At 42.0% G+C, this 17,233-nt stretch overlaps 2 protein-coding genes across 2 annotated transcripts; both read right to left on the bottom strand.

The window, feature by feature from the left end:
- Nucleotides 1-719: 719 nt before the first annotated feature.
- LOC111977449 (C-X-C motif chemokine 9) lies at nt 720-3,014 on the bottom strand. Its single transcript, XM_024006882.2, has 4 exons — nt 2,905-3,014; nt 2,576-2,705; nt 2,248-2,331; nt 720-958 (listed from the first exon to the last, which is right to left on the bottom strand). Exons 1-4 carry the CDS (start codon nt 2,969-2,971, stop codon nt 808-810), a joined length of 432 nt encoding a protein of 143 aa, XP_023862650.1. The 5' UTR covers nt 2,972-3,014; the 3' UTR covers nt 720-807.
- A 5,867-nt stretch (nt 3,015-8,881) lies between these two features.
- Nucleotides 8,882-10,250, bottom strand: LOC139029231 (protein DEPP-like). Its single transcript, XM_070448739.1, has 2 exons — nt 10,121-10,250; nt 8,882-9,661 (listed from the first exon to the last, which is right to left on the bottom strand). The coding sequence occupies exon 2, from the start codon at nt 9,658-9,660 to the stop codon at nt 9,232-9,234; it is 429 nt and encodes a 142-aa protein (XP_070304840.1). The 5' UTR covers nt 9,661; nt 10,121-10,250; the 3' UTR covers nt 8,882-9,231.
- Between the last annotated feature and the right edge of the window lie 6,983 nt (nt 10,251-17,233).

Genomic DNA, 17,233 nt, shown 5'->3' with positions numbered 1-17,233 from the left:
GTGTTTACAATAAACAGTTAATCAACAATGTCTGTAACAGAACATGATGATATATTCATTCAACACAACACATTTGCCTTATCTGGTCTAGGGTTACAGTGTAGACTAGCAAAAACACTGCAGTCATATTAGTGTGTAGCACAAACTGTTCGGACGCTACAGACAGAAGATGGCAGATTGGTGTACTGACTTCAGACATTCCCAATGCGCTTGTGGGGGTCATAGTGTAAAACTGAGAACATCGTGTTCATGAGAGTCTCATCTTTCCATAGAGGGGTCATAATCGTTTGTAGGCCACACCGTTCGGCCTCTACAGACGATTTTGTGAGAAGACTGATTTTCGGGATGTCCTTTCACTGCACCTTTCACTGCACCTTTCACTGCAGATGCGGAAGTGCAACATCGGTGGATGCGGTGGATAGAGACGCATCCAATATCTCTGACTTAAACTGATGGATTTGTATGGGGATTCTTTTTATGCTAATTAGATACATTGATAATATTCATTCAACACAACACTTTTGCCTTATTCAGGAACTGTGTATGTGTGGCTAAGCTGGCCAGGTCTCTGATTGTCAGCCATGTCCGTAACATGGTGTCTGTAGTGCCTCTGGTGTCTGTAGAACCTTTGGTGTCTGACATTTCTCTGGTATCTGTATTATTTGGTATCTGTAGGTTATCTGCTTTCTGTAGTGCCACTGGAATCTGTAATGTCTCTGTTTTGTCTTGATCTGGTTAGGATTTCTAGACTATCTAGAAACCCTGCAGTCTGCTGGTCAGGAGAACAGATGGGTGCTGGCTCTGTGGTCACCCTAAGGCAGGGATTGGTGTAGTCCATCTTTTTTTGCTCTCTTTAGATTTTCCCCTGAGTTTCCTCTGTTTCTGTTTATTCTGTCCTTGCTTCCCCTTGTCTCTCCTCTTCCTCCTCAGACACTTCTTCACATCCACTCCACCCCCTCTGAGAGAGAGCGAGATAGAGAGAGATAATACATTGATATGTTTAGTACAGTTACTATCAGAGAGGGGAAAGGGAGAGAGATAAAAGAGAGGGATGAGCGGGATAGAGAAGCAAAGAGATTGTTGCTGAACAGAGGGCTCTTTGTATCACAAACTGTTGACAGGATTTTATGATCTGACTCATAGTCAAACTGAAACTAATGACTCAATTTGATCAAACCCACGACAGTATTTACTCTGCAGCATATTGTATTATAGTCGCTCCAATATGCGAGCTAACACCAGTCAGATGAGTACCAAGTTACAAGCAAAGGAAGCTAGCAAACTAGCTAAAACTTGCAATGGAAGGTTTTCATATGGCTGAAATTATCTGTGTAATCTAAATCAGAGCACAAACAAATAAGCTAGCGAACATCCTTGGCTGCTATAGCCAGTTAGCTAGCCTACTAGCCAGTAGCTACAGAACATTGAGACTGTCTGTAACATAGCTGTATAGATCGTAAACCACAACTACATTTTGACTATATCCTAGCTAGCTACAAACAACTGCTTGCTAGCCTACATTTCCTCAACCAAGACCAGCCTCTCACAACACAAATTGTAGCTGATAAAACAAATTGTCTTACTGGCTATGTTGAATCTAAACCCGTCCAATGAACATGCAAGTAGCACATCGGCTGTGCATTGCAGTGAGTACACATGCTAGCTCGCTAATTAGCTAGATCAAAACATGTGACAGACACAAATTTGTGCTGACTGATCAACAGTGGTGTCAAGTTATCTGAGCCAAAAATCTGAGCCAAGTAAGCAAATCGACATTTAAAAGACATATTTTCCAGACGTTCTGAATGAAAGGTGAAAATACGTATTTCCCGGATGTTAAAAATACGGATATTTTATTTTTTATTTTAGACAAACAAGCCTCACTTTTTGTTTGACAAATTTGACACTCTCATTGACCTCTATACAAAAATGTCTCACTTCATGGGCTCATTTTCATGGACAGATTTTGGGCAGAGTAAAACCTCTCATTTCGTCTCTTCCTCTCAGTTATCAACCAGCTAATTATTAGAATTAGGTTTGTTAGATTAGGGTTGCAGTGAAAAGCTACAGGAAGTTAACTCTCCAGGAGCAGGGTTGGAGTGCCCCGTTCTCGATTGTCTTTCAGAAGTATGTCCTATAAATATCTGTGTATGTTAATAAAGTAAAGTACAGTAAAGTACTGAAAAGTACAGTAAATTAAGGTTGAAGTGAAATAAATAAAGTACTGTATGTTAAAATGTATTTTACTTTTTCCAGCAGCGCAGCAGCTGTTTTCCCAGTGGTCCCTTTGGATTCACACACACAGGCTCACTGGTCCTCTTTTCTACCACTCTACAACACACAGAGAGACACACAGTTAACACACACACTCTAACAAAGGGACACACATACTTAATCTTTACACACAAACTGCAACATGAGGGGGAAGCACATGCTTTATCACACACACACTCCTTGTTTCATGAAATAGCCATGATGTTCAATATCTTTTAACTGTGTGCGTGAGTGCATGTAAGTGTGTGTGTACGTCTGGGTGTGGGCATTTGTGTGTGTGCAAGTATGATCTGATACTTACATGATCTGGTCAGTGTTGCAGGTAGGGCCTTTGAGCATGACTTTGAGGTCAGACAGTGGTCCTCTGACAGTTGTCTTTGTGTCATAACACTCACACCTCCCTGGGACAAACTGCCCCTCACCTTCCCCCACTGTAGAGCCAATTGTGATTTAAGTGAAATATATGCCATCATGTCACACACCACATAGGAAAATAACATTCTATCAGTCTTTCTGGAGTCACACTACAGATTGACCGACAGATTAGAAATAACACAACTAACACAGTGTCGCTTATACAAACTGTAACCCAAACCTGTGTGGACCTGTGCGTGTGTGTATGGTTCTTACCTGTTAGCAGTAGGCAGTAAAGTGATAGGCTAGTCAGCAGACAGACAGACTGGACAGAGTGCTTCATATTGCAGCTGAGACCTGGACTGAGCCGTGGAGCTGCCTGAGCCTCCCTTATGTACCCACACACACTCCCCCTAACGCCAACATCTGGGGTTTCCAAGTACACTGCCATATTCACATTCTTACTGGAATTTCCCTCTCTCCCTCTCAGCCAAAGTCAGGATCAGGCGGGATTTCCAAAGGATACTGAGATCACGACTATCAAGGACACTCTTGGTCTCTAGAAGATTATTAAAAATGATGAAAGGTTTACAGGAGGCCTAAATAATAATAACCCAGAGGACATTGCTATTTTTGCTTTAAGCTTAATTTATCAGAGATAAAAATTACATTTCAACAAAATAATCTTTCAGGAATGCTTATCTTGCATTTCTGACTACAGAAACCATTTCAGAACTATCTGAGATGGTGGGTGTCAAAATCCTCTTCTTCCATTCTATTTGAGAACGACTGTCTTTTCTTTTTATCTGGACAATGAAGGGTTTATTTAGTGACTGATGGTTGTGTGCACAGTGACTTCAAAGTTTATTTATCACGTGCAAAGGATACAGCACGTGTAAAACATACAGTGAAGTGCTTACTTGCGAGCTCTTTCCCAACAATGCAGTAATACAAGTAATAATATAGATAAATCAAACACATGATAAACACGAGAATGAAAGTTATATACAGGTCAGTGCCAGTATAATTATGACAATGTGCAGGGATACTGGAGTGACTAGAATGCCCAAAAGACGCATGTTGTGTCTCTTAGCTCAGCTCAGCTCACACACACACACACACACACACACACACACACACACACACACACACCACACACACACACACACACACACACACACACACACACACACACACACACACACACACACACACACACACACACACACACACACACACACATTACACTAACTCATCTGGCTCTGTCCCAGCCAGGTCACATGATTTCTACTTTAACCAACTTTCATTATGCCCTATTCCCTGTTTTTTCCCCACGGAGAGCTAGGTACTTCCCTGGGAAAATATAAATATAATTTAAAAAATTCCATGACCATCTTGAAATTTAGCACAAAGAAATGGAAGAAGTGGAAGGCGTGTTGCTTCTTTTTAGGCATTCCAGGCAGTCTCCTGTAATACACTTTTAGTCTGTAGATTGTACAGAGGAAAATCTTGGTGTAATTCATATAAAACACCTTGCTACTGTGTGTGACTATTGTACACTTTTCCCCCTACAACGTCTCCATAGAAGCCTTTGTTAACATCCAAACATAATTTTTACCAGGATGTGTACTCAGAGCATGCGCTGACCAGCTGGCAAGTGTCTTCGCTGACATTTTCAACCTTTCCCTAACCCAGTCTGTAATACCTAAATGTTTCAAGCAGACCACCAGAGTCCCTGTGCCCAACCGATCCACAGATGAAGCAATATGTACTGCACTTCACACTGCCCTCCCCCACCTGGACAAGAGGAACACCTAAGCTGTTCTCTGACTATAGCTCAGCGTTCAACACCATAGTGCCCTCCAAGCTTATCACTAAGCTCAGGACCCTGAACACCTGCCTCTGCAACTGGATCCTGGAATTTCTGACGGGCCGCCGCCAGGTGGTGAAGGTAGGCAACAACACATCCGTGCACAACTCCAACACCATCATTAAGTTTTCTGACGACAGGACGGTGGTAGCCTGATCACCGCTGACAATGAGACAGCCTATTGGGAGGTCAGTGACCTGGCAGTGTGGTGCCAGGACAACAACCTCTCCCTCAATGTCAGCAAGGGCTCCCGAGTGGTGCAGTGTTCTAAGGCACTGCATCTCAGTGCAAGAGCTGTCACTGCAGTCCCTGGTTCGAATCCAGGCTACATCACATCYGGCTGTGATTGGGAGTCCCATAGGGCGGTGAACAAATTGGCCCAGCGTCGTCCGGGTTTGGCCGGGGTAGCCTGTCATTGTAAATAAGAATTTGTTCTTGACTGACTTGCCTAGATAAAAAGAAATGTTACATTTAAAAAAAGAATAAGGAGCTGATCGTGGACTACGTGGACTACACATCACTAAGGAATTATCATGGTCCACACACAYCAACACAGTTGTGAAGAAGGCATGACAATGCCTCGTCCCCTCAAGAGCCTGAAAATATTTGGCATGGGGCCTAAAATACTCAAAAGGTTCTACAGCAGCACCATTGAGAGTATCTTGACTGGCTGCATCACCGCTTGGTGTGGCAACTGCTTGGCATCTGACCGCAAGGCGCTACAGAGGGTAGTGCGTATAGGCAAAAAACATTACAGGGGCCAAGCTCCCTGCCATCCAGAACCTCTATACCAGGCGGTGTCAGAGGAAGGCCCTAAAAATTGTCAAAGACTCCAGCCACCCAAGTCATAGACTGTTCTCTCTGCTACCGCAACTATCTGCATTGACCTTTTTTGCACTAACTCTTTTGACTCATCACATACGCTGTTGCTACTGTTTATTATATRTCCTGTTGCCTAGTCACTTTATCCCTTAAACTCTTAAGGATTTGCGCCTAAAATGACATACCCAAATCTAACAGCCTGTAACTCAGGCCATGAAGCAAGGATATGCATATTCTTGGTACCATTTGAAAGGAAACACTTTGAAGTTTGTGAAATGTGAAAGRAATGTAGGAGAATATAACACAATATATCTGGTAAAAGATAATACAAAGAAAAAACCAACCGTTCTTTTGTAGTTTTTGTACCATCATCTTTGAAATGCAAGTGAAAGGCCATAATGTATTAATCCAGCACAGCTGCAATTTGGATTTTGGCCACTAGATGGCAGCAGTGTATGTGCAACGTTTTAGACTGATCCAATGAACCATTGTACTTCTGTTCAAAATTTTGTATCAAGACTGCCCAAATGTGCCTAATTTGTTTATTAATAACTTTTCATGTTCAAAACTGTGCACTCTCCTCAAAAAATAGCATGGTATTCTTTCGCTGTAAATTGGACAGTGCAGTTAGAGTAACAAGAATTTAAGCTTTATGTTAATATCAGATGTCTATGGCCTGGGAAATGTTCTTGTTACTTACAACCTCATGCTAATCGCATTGGCCTATGTTAGTTCAACCTTCCCGTGGAAGGGACACCGATCCCGAAGAAGTTTTAAGTAAAGTGACATGATATAATAGCACCGGAGGGAATGGCTGCCATTTTACAGGCTCCTAACCAACTGTGCTATTTTGTTTGGTTTAAAAAATAATAATAATAATTCTGGACATCAAAACAGAGATTACTCACCTCGAATTGGACAAGGATTTTTTTCTTCAATGAGTCCAACGCGAAGGATATACTGCTTCCCGGAGACCAGGCCCAAACCCTGTCATTGGCGTGAAAAAAAAGATGGAAATACAGGGGCGGAGGTCTGGGTGCCTTGTGAGAATTTGTCGGTGAGTGAATAAACCACCACTGCCCTCAGTATTATTGGCCAAGGTGCAATCATTGGAATACAAACTGGACAATCTACGATTAAGACTATCTTACCAACAGGACATTTAAAAACGGTAATATCTTATGTTTCACCGAGACTTGGCTGAACGAAGACACGGACAATATAGAGCTGGCTGGCTTCTCTGTTTTTCGGCAGGACAGTRCAGCTACATCTGGTAWGACAAGGGAAGGGGTGTGCCTATTTGTCAATAACTGCTGGTGCGCAATGTCTAAAATTAAAGAAGTCTCGAGGTATTGCTCGCCTGAGGWTTGACTACCTCATTATAAGCTGTAGACCACACTATCTACCAAGAGAGTTYACATCTATATTATTTGTAGCTGTCTATTTACCACCACAGACCAATGCTGGCACTAAAACCGCACTCAATGAGCTGTACAGGCCATAAGCAAACAAGAATATGCTCCTCCAGAAGTGGCACTCTTTGTGGCTGGGAACTTTAATGCCGGCAAACTTAAATATGTTTTACTTAATAAAAAAAAAAACTCTAGACCACCTTTACTCCACACACAGACAGGCATACAAAGCTCTCACTCGTCCTCCATTTGGCAAATCTGACCATAATTCTATCCTCCTGATTCCTGCTTACAAGCAAAAACTAAAGCAGGAAGTACCAGTGACTCGATCAATACACAGAAGTGATSAGATGACACTGATGCTACGCTACAGGACTGTTTTGCTAGCACAGACTGAAATATTTTTCCGGCATTCATCCAATGGTTTTARGAGTATACCACCTCAGTTACCGGCTTCATCAATAAGTGCATTGACGATGTCGTCCCCACAGTGACTGTACGTACATTTCCCAACCTGAAGCCATGGATTACAGGCAACATCCGCACCAAGCTAAAGGGTAGAGCTGCCGCTTTCAAGGAGCGGGACACTAATCTGGATGCTAATAAGAAATCCTGCTATGCCCTCAGACAAACCATCAATCAGGCAAAGCGTCAATACAGGACTAGATTGAATCCTACTCTGACGGTCGTCGGATGTGGCACGGCTTGAAAACTATTACGGACTACAAAGGGAAACCCAGCCTCGAGCTGCCCAGTGACACGAGCTTACCAGATGAGTTAAATGCCTATTTATGCTCGCTTTGAGGCAAGCAACACTGAAGCATTCATGAGAGCATCAGCTGTCYCGGACGAATGTATGATCACCTTTAAACAGGTCAACATTCACAAAGCTGCGGGGCCCCACGGATTACCGGGATGGGTTCTCAAAGCATGTGCGGACCAATTGGAAAGTGTTTTCACTGACACTTTCAGTGAACCTCTCCCTGGCCGAGTCTGTAATACCTACATGTTTCATACAGACCACCATAGTCCCTGTGCCCAAGAAAGTGAAGGTAACCTTCCTAAATGATTACTGTACCACTCAYGCCGGTAGCCTTGAAGTGCTTTGAAAGGCTGGTCAYGGCTCACATCAACACCATCATGCCAGAAACCCTAGACCCACTCTAATTCACATACCGCCCCAAAAGATCCACAGATGACGCAATCTCAATCGCACTTCACACTGCCCTTTCCCACCTGGACAAAAGTGAGGATGCTGTTCAATGACTACAGCTCAGTGTTCAACACCATAGTGCCCACAAAGCTCATCACTAAGCTGAGGACCCTGGGACTAAACACCTTCCTCTGCAACTGGATCCTGGACTTCCTGATGGGCCGCCCCCAGGTGATAAGGGTAGGCAATAACACATCTGCCACGCTGATCCTCAGCACTGGGGCCCCTCAGGGATGCATGCTTAGTCCCCTCCTGTACTCCCTGTTCACCCACGACTGTGTGGTGTGGTAGCAGGATTACAAGATTGTTATATTTATGCACCAAATGGTTGTTTTATTTAGTAGAGTAAGGTTCTTATGATTCTCTCCTTTTCTGAGTTAACTGAGAGAAGTATTTTGAAGCTTGGGCTGGCAACTGATTAAGTGTTTGCTTGGTGATAAAAAACCTACAGCTGGCATTCCATAGATCAGATGTGGTGGGTGCCACCGAGATAGAGATTGTTCTGTTCCTCCAGACAAGACCTCAGTTTTCCTGATTATCCTGACATTTGGGAGATAACACATCAGGCAGATGACCACATGATGTGGCTTATGGTGCCCCCAATCTATATGGGGAGGGGAGTTGAACCAGTTATGACTGAATTCTACATTTCTAAATTGACATCTGGCTGCACTGTCTCAGTCAGCATGATTTATCAGTGGCACAAGGACACAATCTCAGAAGTAACATTTGTATCAGACAGTGCTTGAAGTGGAATGAAATTGCAGTTACTCATTTTCGGTGCCGGGACTGTTTATTATTATTAGGTGCCATGTGATGTGTTCTGGCCCAAATCAAGCACTGGTATCACATTTCGACATTTCGACATTCAGTTTGGAATCTTTATTGTTCCTAAAACATTAGCTATGCAAACGTAAAAACTGTGAATACAAGCAATATTGTTACAAAAGTATTTTATTACAAAATAGAATAATCTCTTAAATTAAACTCCACAGATTGGTTTTACTGGATTAATGTTTACAGAGTCCCTGCATTATATCCAGCATAGTGTCACAATTCAGTGAAACAACATCTAGTCCAGTCCAGACCAGCTTAATCCAGTCCAGCTCAGAACCCATCAGTGGGCCATTTGGGGACAGCGCCACACATCATTGGTTACAGCCAGTTAGAGTATTCCCTGMTATTTAATATTCCAGGTTTGAGCACCCACAGAGCTGCTGGAACATTCTCCCCTAAACTAGTATGTCCTCATTTGTGTCCTGCTTGGTGTGTGTCCTTGTCTCGGTTTATGTGTGTGTTTGTCCATACAGCCATTCCATGGGATCTTTCCCCCCACATTCCCTCTCCATCCCCAGCCTGCCTGAAAGCTGCTCTCGGGCTTGACCTGTGGGTGTGCTAGTCCGGCTGGCCCGGGGGTAACCGCGGGGCAGCAAAGCTGAGACAGAGTGCTTCATCTGGGGCTTGGAGAACAGCCGAGGCCTGCCCGTCCTCTGGAGCCTCACAGGGCCACAGCTAGGGTGCACCACTGGTCTGGCCAGCGCCTGGATACTGGTCATATACTCCTCCAGGGACTGGGAGCACAATGATGGAGACTGGGAGACAGACTGGGCTGGATGTGCTAGGTGGCCCGGGACCCCCAGGGTATCAGAGTCTTCCAGGGTCTCAATGATGGTGGGCAGGTGAGGCAGAGACAGAAGCAGCCGTCTATGCTTCATACTACAGAGGAGAAAGAGACGAGAGACAGGAGGGTTAGAGATCTCTGTGTTGTGTTTGTAAAACGAATACTAGATTAGATGAATTATATATCAATGAGTCACGAGGACTCACGTGTGTCTTTTACCACTCTAATACTATTGATACTATATTACCCATGTATCTACTATTGAGAATAAATATACATGTATGGATGTTTCCTGTTCTATGTGGGAACAACCAAATGGATTTTAGAATCTATAAGGTTTTCTATGGGACATCCCACCTATCATACTGTGTCAATATAGTATAAAGGTGATCAAAGAAAATATTAAGAGCACATATATATGATAAAAAAAGGGATTATACTTAAAACCAGCTAAATTGTATGTCTAAACAAAATAACATTGACCAGTGGTAACGGTACCATATCCTCAAATTCCTAGCTAAAGATATGAGCAGTGATATTGGAGATGAGCTCACCTGTGATTAAGTGCAGTTGTCAGTCTGACAGACAAAATATAGATTTGGTTCGCTGCTTGCTGCAGTGACAGTAATAATCCACTCTGAGACTGACAGAGCTGTAGCTGGTCCGCAGAGCGAGTGTGTGACCGGCCACTTGAGTGAGAGTAAAAGCAGAGCGGGAGGCAGGGCCTTTTATACAGACACACTGCATGGAGGGAACAAGCCAAGGCTGAGGAGGATAAATATAGCCACTAACCTGTGTGTGTGTGTGTGTGTGTGTGTGTGTGTGTGTGTGGTGTGTGTGTGTGTGTGTGTGTGGTGTGTGTGTGTGTGTGTGTGTGTGTGTGTGTGTGTGTGTGTGTGTGTGTGTGTGTGTGTGTGTGTGTGTGTGTGTGTGTGTGTGTGTGTGTGTGTGTGTGTGTGTGTGTGTGTGTGTGTGTGTGTGTGTGTGTGTGGTGTGTGAAACATAGGCAGGCTGGGGAAGTTGACCAAGGTTCATTGGTGCAGCTGCCTTGACTGTTTACATTTCAAGAAACAATTAGGCCCTGGAATAATCATGCACTCATTCTCGCACACACATTCTCATCTCTCTCTCTCTCTCTCTCTCTCTCTCTCTCTCACACGCATACACACACAGACACACAGTAACTAACAACAAATTGAGGGTCCTTTTTCCAGCCGAGTTCTCGGGAATCTTTCCATTTTAATGCTTTGATTTTAGGATTATAGGATTAAAATCACATTCTTATTCTTATCCATGACTAGCGAGATTCCTTTCATTTTAACATACAGTAAGTACATACTGAATGCTGGGCCTATCAGAAAATTTGTATTATTGTTTATCTTAGATGATCACCACCTTAAGCGACTTGTTACTCTCGCAATGCTTCAGTTCAGAGAATGCTATTATTCTGTGAGAACTGATATAATGTATAACTGTAGATGTATAATATGAGGTCATTTTAGGSTCTAAAGTGTCAGTGTTGTTACGGCATTGTTTCTCTGCTCTCATTTTCTTTTTGAGCCACTCTTATCTCTCCAAACCCAGTCCAGTCTGCTGGCACTATTAGGATGCTCCCCATAGACACTGATCCAAGGTCAGTTTTGCTCTCTTCCACCTAATGGTTAAGGTTGGGATAGGGGAGGGAAAGCTGATCCTAGCTGTGATAAACCTGGGATTTATTCACTAGACACMAAATGAAAGAAAATGGAGTGAAACAGGGAGGCCCACCTTAACTTGTCCAATGAGAAATGCTCATTTTCATTTTCCGTTGCAAAACATTTTGCTATGATGTGCACTAATGAATATGACYCTAGTAAATTCCAATATGAAGCCTTTGACCATGTTGGGATTGATCAAACCACAATCCGCCTCCACCTGACTGAATGGAATTCAAATTCCACTAAGTGTCTTCCTCAAACAGTCTGGTATATATGTATGTGTCATTAAAACATACCTGTAAGCGAGTACGTGTCATACAGCAGCACACGGGCTGGTCTGATGATTACTGCTCTCCCAGACATGACCTCAGTATTGTCCAGTCGGGTATTTCAGACACTTACAGTTTCCCCCAGATGAGAGGGTTGAACCTGCAACTGGCTGTGCCTGGCGCTGCACGTACACCTGACTCTGAGCCAGCATGGCCCCCGTCCAGCAGGAAATCCTTTCTGATACAGGAATAACCATGTTTGTTATTACGCTGCTGACTGATGATTATTATGTGTGTGTTTGTGTGTCCATGTGTGTGTGGTGTGTGGGAACCAAAAATTCAACCAACTGGGGACATTTTGCCAGTCCCCACAAGGAAAAGGGATATTTCTAGAGGGTGTAAGGTTAGAATAAGTGTTAGGTTTCGAATTGGGGTTAGGGGTTAAAGTTTAGGTTTAGTGTTAGGAGTTAAGGGTCTTAAGTTATGGGTCTTAAGAGTCAGGCGACCCCCCTGACTGCAGATTCACAACGACAACGAGAGACTCCGCTACAGAGGAGTCAACAAGTACACACAGACATGTTAAGAGGTTGTGGTGACCACATCCTTCTCTTTGTGACCCCTAACCTTCCCACTTCCCAGGATTTCTTATGTTCTTTTCGTTAGAGGAAAAAAGGTGTGGGGGAAGTGCAGTAATGGTGTGTGTGTTATCTGTGAGTATCTACCATTCCGCCTCCCCTTTCACCACTTTTATATCTTTCCCCCTATCTTCTCTCTCATTTYCCCTCTCTCCTCTCTTCTCTTTCCTCTTTGCAGTCGTTCATCTCCTCTCTTCTCTTTTCACTCCCCTTTTCCACATATTGTATCATATCTAGACTACTAAGTGATGGGAAAGGGTTCATCTTGAGATAAGCTTGATGGYTGATTCTTCGGAGACCTTTATTTAGCAATGAGGCTGAGATGTCTCAGTCAGTAGTCASTAGAGAAAAACTAGAAGACAGGCATCATTCCTCTGCTTTAAGACATTTATTAACTMCAAGACTTCTACCACGTATTTCATGTTCGTATGATATGATATTTGTATGTTGTTTGGGAAATCTTGGTTAAATGTGAAATATTCTATCAGCTCTGTGTATAGGTTTATTAAGATTGTCCTATGTATGACATGATTCAATTAAAACAATTTAATTCCAGAAATGCCCAAAGTTCTAGGGTGAAACTCTCCAGTATCYTGTCCAGTAATGTGAATTGTAGCTCCAGGGGGAAGTTTTCGCCCTCCTCCCCCAATCTTAACCAACAAAAAATTAGTTGGAAAATGCTAAACTGATCCAAGATCAGCGTCTAGGAGTAACTTCACCCTACACCGTGACGGGTAATGTGACCATAAATTATGTAGTGTGTGTACCCAGCCTTACTGTTTGTATTTACAAAAACTCCCAAATTTATATTACCTTATTTGTGGAGGGTTTGAGTTACTCCCAACCAATTAACCAACTTTGAGTTTGAGAAAAGCACTAGGCCTATGTGAGTGCCAATCAGTAATGTCAATTATTTGTCGTTGTAGGAATTAGAGATCCCAGGTTCTTCCAAAGCAGACAGAATCTAACAACAACATTCTCGACARAACTGACTTTGCCTTGACCAGTAAGTACACGCAAATTGACAGACAGACAACACGCACACACACGTAATCCTGCTCTATCAATCCTGTAACCTGGCGGATTACTCTATAATTCAATCTTTAGGATACACACCTGCTACAGCACATGTGCAGATAAACACACAGACACCTGAACAGGGATTACGGCTTTAGAAATGCTGACGTGTAGTTTCAGCTGGGAGGGGAAACATACACGTGTAGAGCTCAGCTCAAGTTAGATGAGTGATCAAAAGCATTGATTAARGAAACTTTCTAAATACAGTGCATTTGAAAAATATTCAGACCCCTTCCCTTTATCCACATTTTGTGACGTTAAATGTTTTCCTTATCAATCTACACACAATACCCCGTAATGACAAAGTGAAAATAGGTTTTTAGAAATGTGCAAATGTATGAAAAAATATATAACAATTTACAYAAGTATTCAGACCCTTTGCCATGAGACTCGAAATTGAGCTCAGGTGCATCCTTTTTCCATTGATCATCCTTGAGATGTTTTTACAACTTGATTGGAGTCCACCTGTTGTAAATTCAATTGATTGGACATGATTTAGAAAGGCACACACCTGTCTATATAAGGTCCCACAGATGACAGTGCATGTCAGAGCAAAAACCAAGTCATGAGGTYGAAGGAATTGTCCGTAGATCTCCAAGACAGGATTGTGTCGAGGCACAGATCTAGGGAAGAGTACCAAAACATGTCTGCAGCATTGAAGTTCCCCAAGAACACAGTGGCCTCAATCATTCTTCAATGGAAGAAGTTTGGAACCACCAAGACTCTTTCTAAAGCTGGCCACCTCAACTTGCATGTCCACATTATKTATTACAAGATTTAGTTGTGGTTTAGGGTGTAGTGAATGATTTGTTCCAAATACAATGTTTTTAGTTTTAGAAATATTTAGGACTAACTTATTCCGTGCCACCCACTCTGAAACTAACTGCAACTCTAAGTGTTGCAGTCATTTCAGTCRCTCTAGTAGCTGACATGTATAGTGTTAAGTCATCCGCATACATAGACACACTGGCTTTACTCAAAGCCAGTGGCATGTCATGAGTAAAGATTAAAAAAATAAAATGATGGGCCTAGACAGCTGCCCTGGAGAATTCCTGATTCTACCTGGATTATGTTGGAGAGGCTTCCATTCAATAACACTCTATGTTCTGTTAGACAGTTAAATCTTTATCCACAATATAGCAGGGGGTGTGAAGCCATAACATATGAGATTTTCCAGCAGCCGACCATGATCGATAATGTCAAAAGCTGCACTGAAGTCTAACAAAACAGCCCCCACAATCTTTTTATCATCAATTTCTCTCAGCCAATCATCATCTGTAATTTGTGTAAGTGCTGTGCTTGTTGAATGTCCTTCCCTATAAGCATGCTGAAAGTGTGTTGTCAATTTGTTTACTGTAAAATAGCATTGTATCTGGTCAAACACAATGTTTTGTGTTTTGGGTTGGTAACAGGCTGATTGGTCGGCTATTTGAGCCAGTAAAGGGGGCTTTACTGTTCTTAGGTAGCAGTCATTTTACTTCCAAGTTGTCAGACCCCGGTGGCTTGTCATTGTTGATAGACAACAACAAAAACTGTCACCTCTTCCACACTCACTTTATGGAATTCAAAATTACAATGCTTGTCTTTCATAATTTCGTCAGATATACCTGGATGTGTAGTGTCAGCGTTTGTTGCTGGCATGTCATGCCTAAGTTTGCTAATCTTGCCAATGAAAAAAACATTAAAGTAGTTGGCAATATCAGTTGTTTTTGTGATGAATGAGCCATCTGATTCCCAAAATTGTATTTAAGGTGTTCCAAAGCGTTTTACTATCTTTGTCATTTATCTTTGTTTCATAGTGTAGTTTCTTCTTCTTTTTATATTCAGTTTAGTCACATGATTCACGTATTTGCCATTCTTTTTGCCTCATCCCTCTCAACCATATAATTTTCAATTCCTCATCAATCCACGGGGATTTAACAGTTTTTAATAATTTTCTTAATGGTTGCATGCTTATTAGTAACTGGAAAAAGCAATTTCATAAATGTGTCAAGTGCAGTTTCTGTTTGCTACTCAAAAACAAAGAGAGGAATTGCTGAAACCTAAAATTACTCAACCAAAGAAGAAAAACAACGCAACCATCTTTTGCACTAAGTACTCCAAGGGTTCGGAGAAAATGAAAGCAATCCTGAAAAAGCACTGGTATATTCTGCAATCAGACAAAACTTTTTTTATTTTTATAAATAAATAAAATACATTTTAAAAATCGCACATCTGTTCAAGGAACCCCCACTGGTGGTCTATAAGCGTGGTCGCAGTATTGAAGGTAGCTTGGTGAGATGACATGCCCCCTGAGCCCACTCAGACACTTTTGAAACCTATCCCAAATGGGAACTACAAATGTGGCTCATCCGCACCGTGCAACAGCACTATAAAAACATCCTTTTTCAGACACCCACATACAGGTCAAAAAATCCCTGTTAGGGGTATCATCTCATGCAAGACCAAGGAAGTAATCTATCTCATCATCTGTTCATGTGGAAAAGCCTACGTAGGACAAATTTAAAGACAATTAAAACAACGCATAGCTGAACACCGCGGCTCCATCAGGTGTAAGACCATTGACTGTCCAGTAGCAGCTCACTTTGTTATAGCTAACCATCCAATCTCCTCCCTCAAATACACAGGCATTGAGCATGTTRCTCTACCAAGGAGAGGAGGTAACATCGAGACCCTACTACTACAAAGGGAGACTTACTGGATATCCTATCTAAAAACATTAAACCTAGTGGTCTGAATATTGACTTTGATCTCAGGCCCTTCTTATGAACAATTCTTTATTTTATGAACAAGTCTTATAAATTGATATAATCTCTCTACAGTTTATTAGCATACACCCTGTTGATGATGCTCATTATACATTAAAACTTCTTTGGGGTAGGGGGCAGTATTTTCACGTCCAGATGAAAAGCGTGCCCAGAGTAAACTGCCTGCTACTCAGGCCCAGATGCTAGGATATGCATATTATTAGTATATTTGGATAGAAAACACTCTGCACTTTCTAAAACTGTTTGAATGATGTCTGTGAGTATAACATAACTCATATGGCAGGCAAACATCTGAGATAAAATCCAACCAGGAAGTGGAAAATCTGAGGTTTTTAGTTTTTCAACTCTTTGCTTATCCAAGATACAGTGGAAATGGGGTCATGTTGCACTTCAGGCTTCCACTAGATGTCAAAAGTCTTTAAAACCTTGTATGATGCTTCTACTGTGAAGTGGGGGTGAATGAGAGGGGATTGAGTAAGGTCTGCCATGAGCTGATGTGAGATGTGAGAGTTAGCTTGAGTTCCATCGCATTTCTGAAGACAAAGGAATTCTCCGGTTGGAACATTATTGAAGATTTATGTTAAAAACATCCTAAAGATTGATTCTATACTTCGTTTGACTTGTTTCTACGGACTGTAATATGACCTTTCGTCTGAACTTTTGCCTGGACCTGCCCGCGCGTCGTGAGTGAGTTTAGATTGTGAACTGAACGCGCAAACAACAAGGAGGAATTTGGACATAAAAGATGGACATTATCGAACAAAACAAACATTTATTGTGGACCTGTGATTCCTGGGAGTGCATTCTGATGAAGATCATCAAAGGTAAGTGAATATTTATAATGCTATTTCTGACTTCTGACTTCTGATATCTCTTTGGGTTGATTTGTCATCTGAGCGCCGTACTCAGATTATTGCGTGGTTTGCTTTTTCCGTAAAGTTTTTAAAAAATCTGACACAGCGGTTGCATTAAGGAGAAGTGGATCTAAAATTCCATGTATAACACTTGTATTTTCATCAACATTTATGATGACTATTTCTGTAAATTGATGTGGCTCTATGCAAAATCACCGGATGTTTTGGAACTACTGAACATAACGCGCCAATGTAAACTCAGATTTTTGGATATAAATATGAACTTTACCGAACAAAACATACATGTATTGTGTAACATGAAGTCCAATGAGTGTCATCTGATGAAGATCATCAAAGGTTAGTGATT

The sequence above is a fragment of the Salvelinus sp. IW2-2015 genome, linkage group LG18 (genome assembly GCF_002910315.2).
Source record: "Salvelinus sp. IW2-2015 linkage group LG18, ASM291031v2, whole genome shotgun sequence".
Classification (NCBI taxonomy): Eukaryota; Metazoa; Chordata; class Actinopteri; order Salmoniformes; family Salmonidae; genus Salvelinus; species Salvelinus sp. IW2-2015.
This window is presented reverse-complemented; position numbering and strand designations above follow the sequence as displayed.

Bases quoted from the DNA above. Each gene is read 5' to 3' on its own strand.
- LOC111977449 (XM_024006882.2), bottom strand. From the start codon at position 2,971: ATGAAGCACTCTGTCCAGTCTGTCTGTCTGCTGACTAGCCTATCACTT. The intron at 2,706-2,904 runs GTAAGAACCATA...TTGGCTCTACAG, and splicing joins TTACTGCCTACTGCTAACAG to TGGGGGAAGGTGAGGGGCAG. The intron at 2,332-2,575 runs GTAAGTATCAGA...TGTGTGTTGTAG, and splicing joins TGCAACACTGACCAGATCAT to AGTGGTAGAAAAGAGGACCA.
- LOC139029231 (XM_070448739.1), bottom strand. From the start codon at position 9,660: ATGAAGCATAGACGGCTGCTTCTGTCTCTGCCTCACCTGCCCACCATC.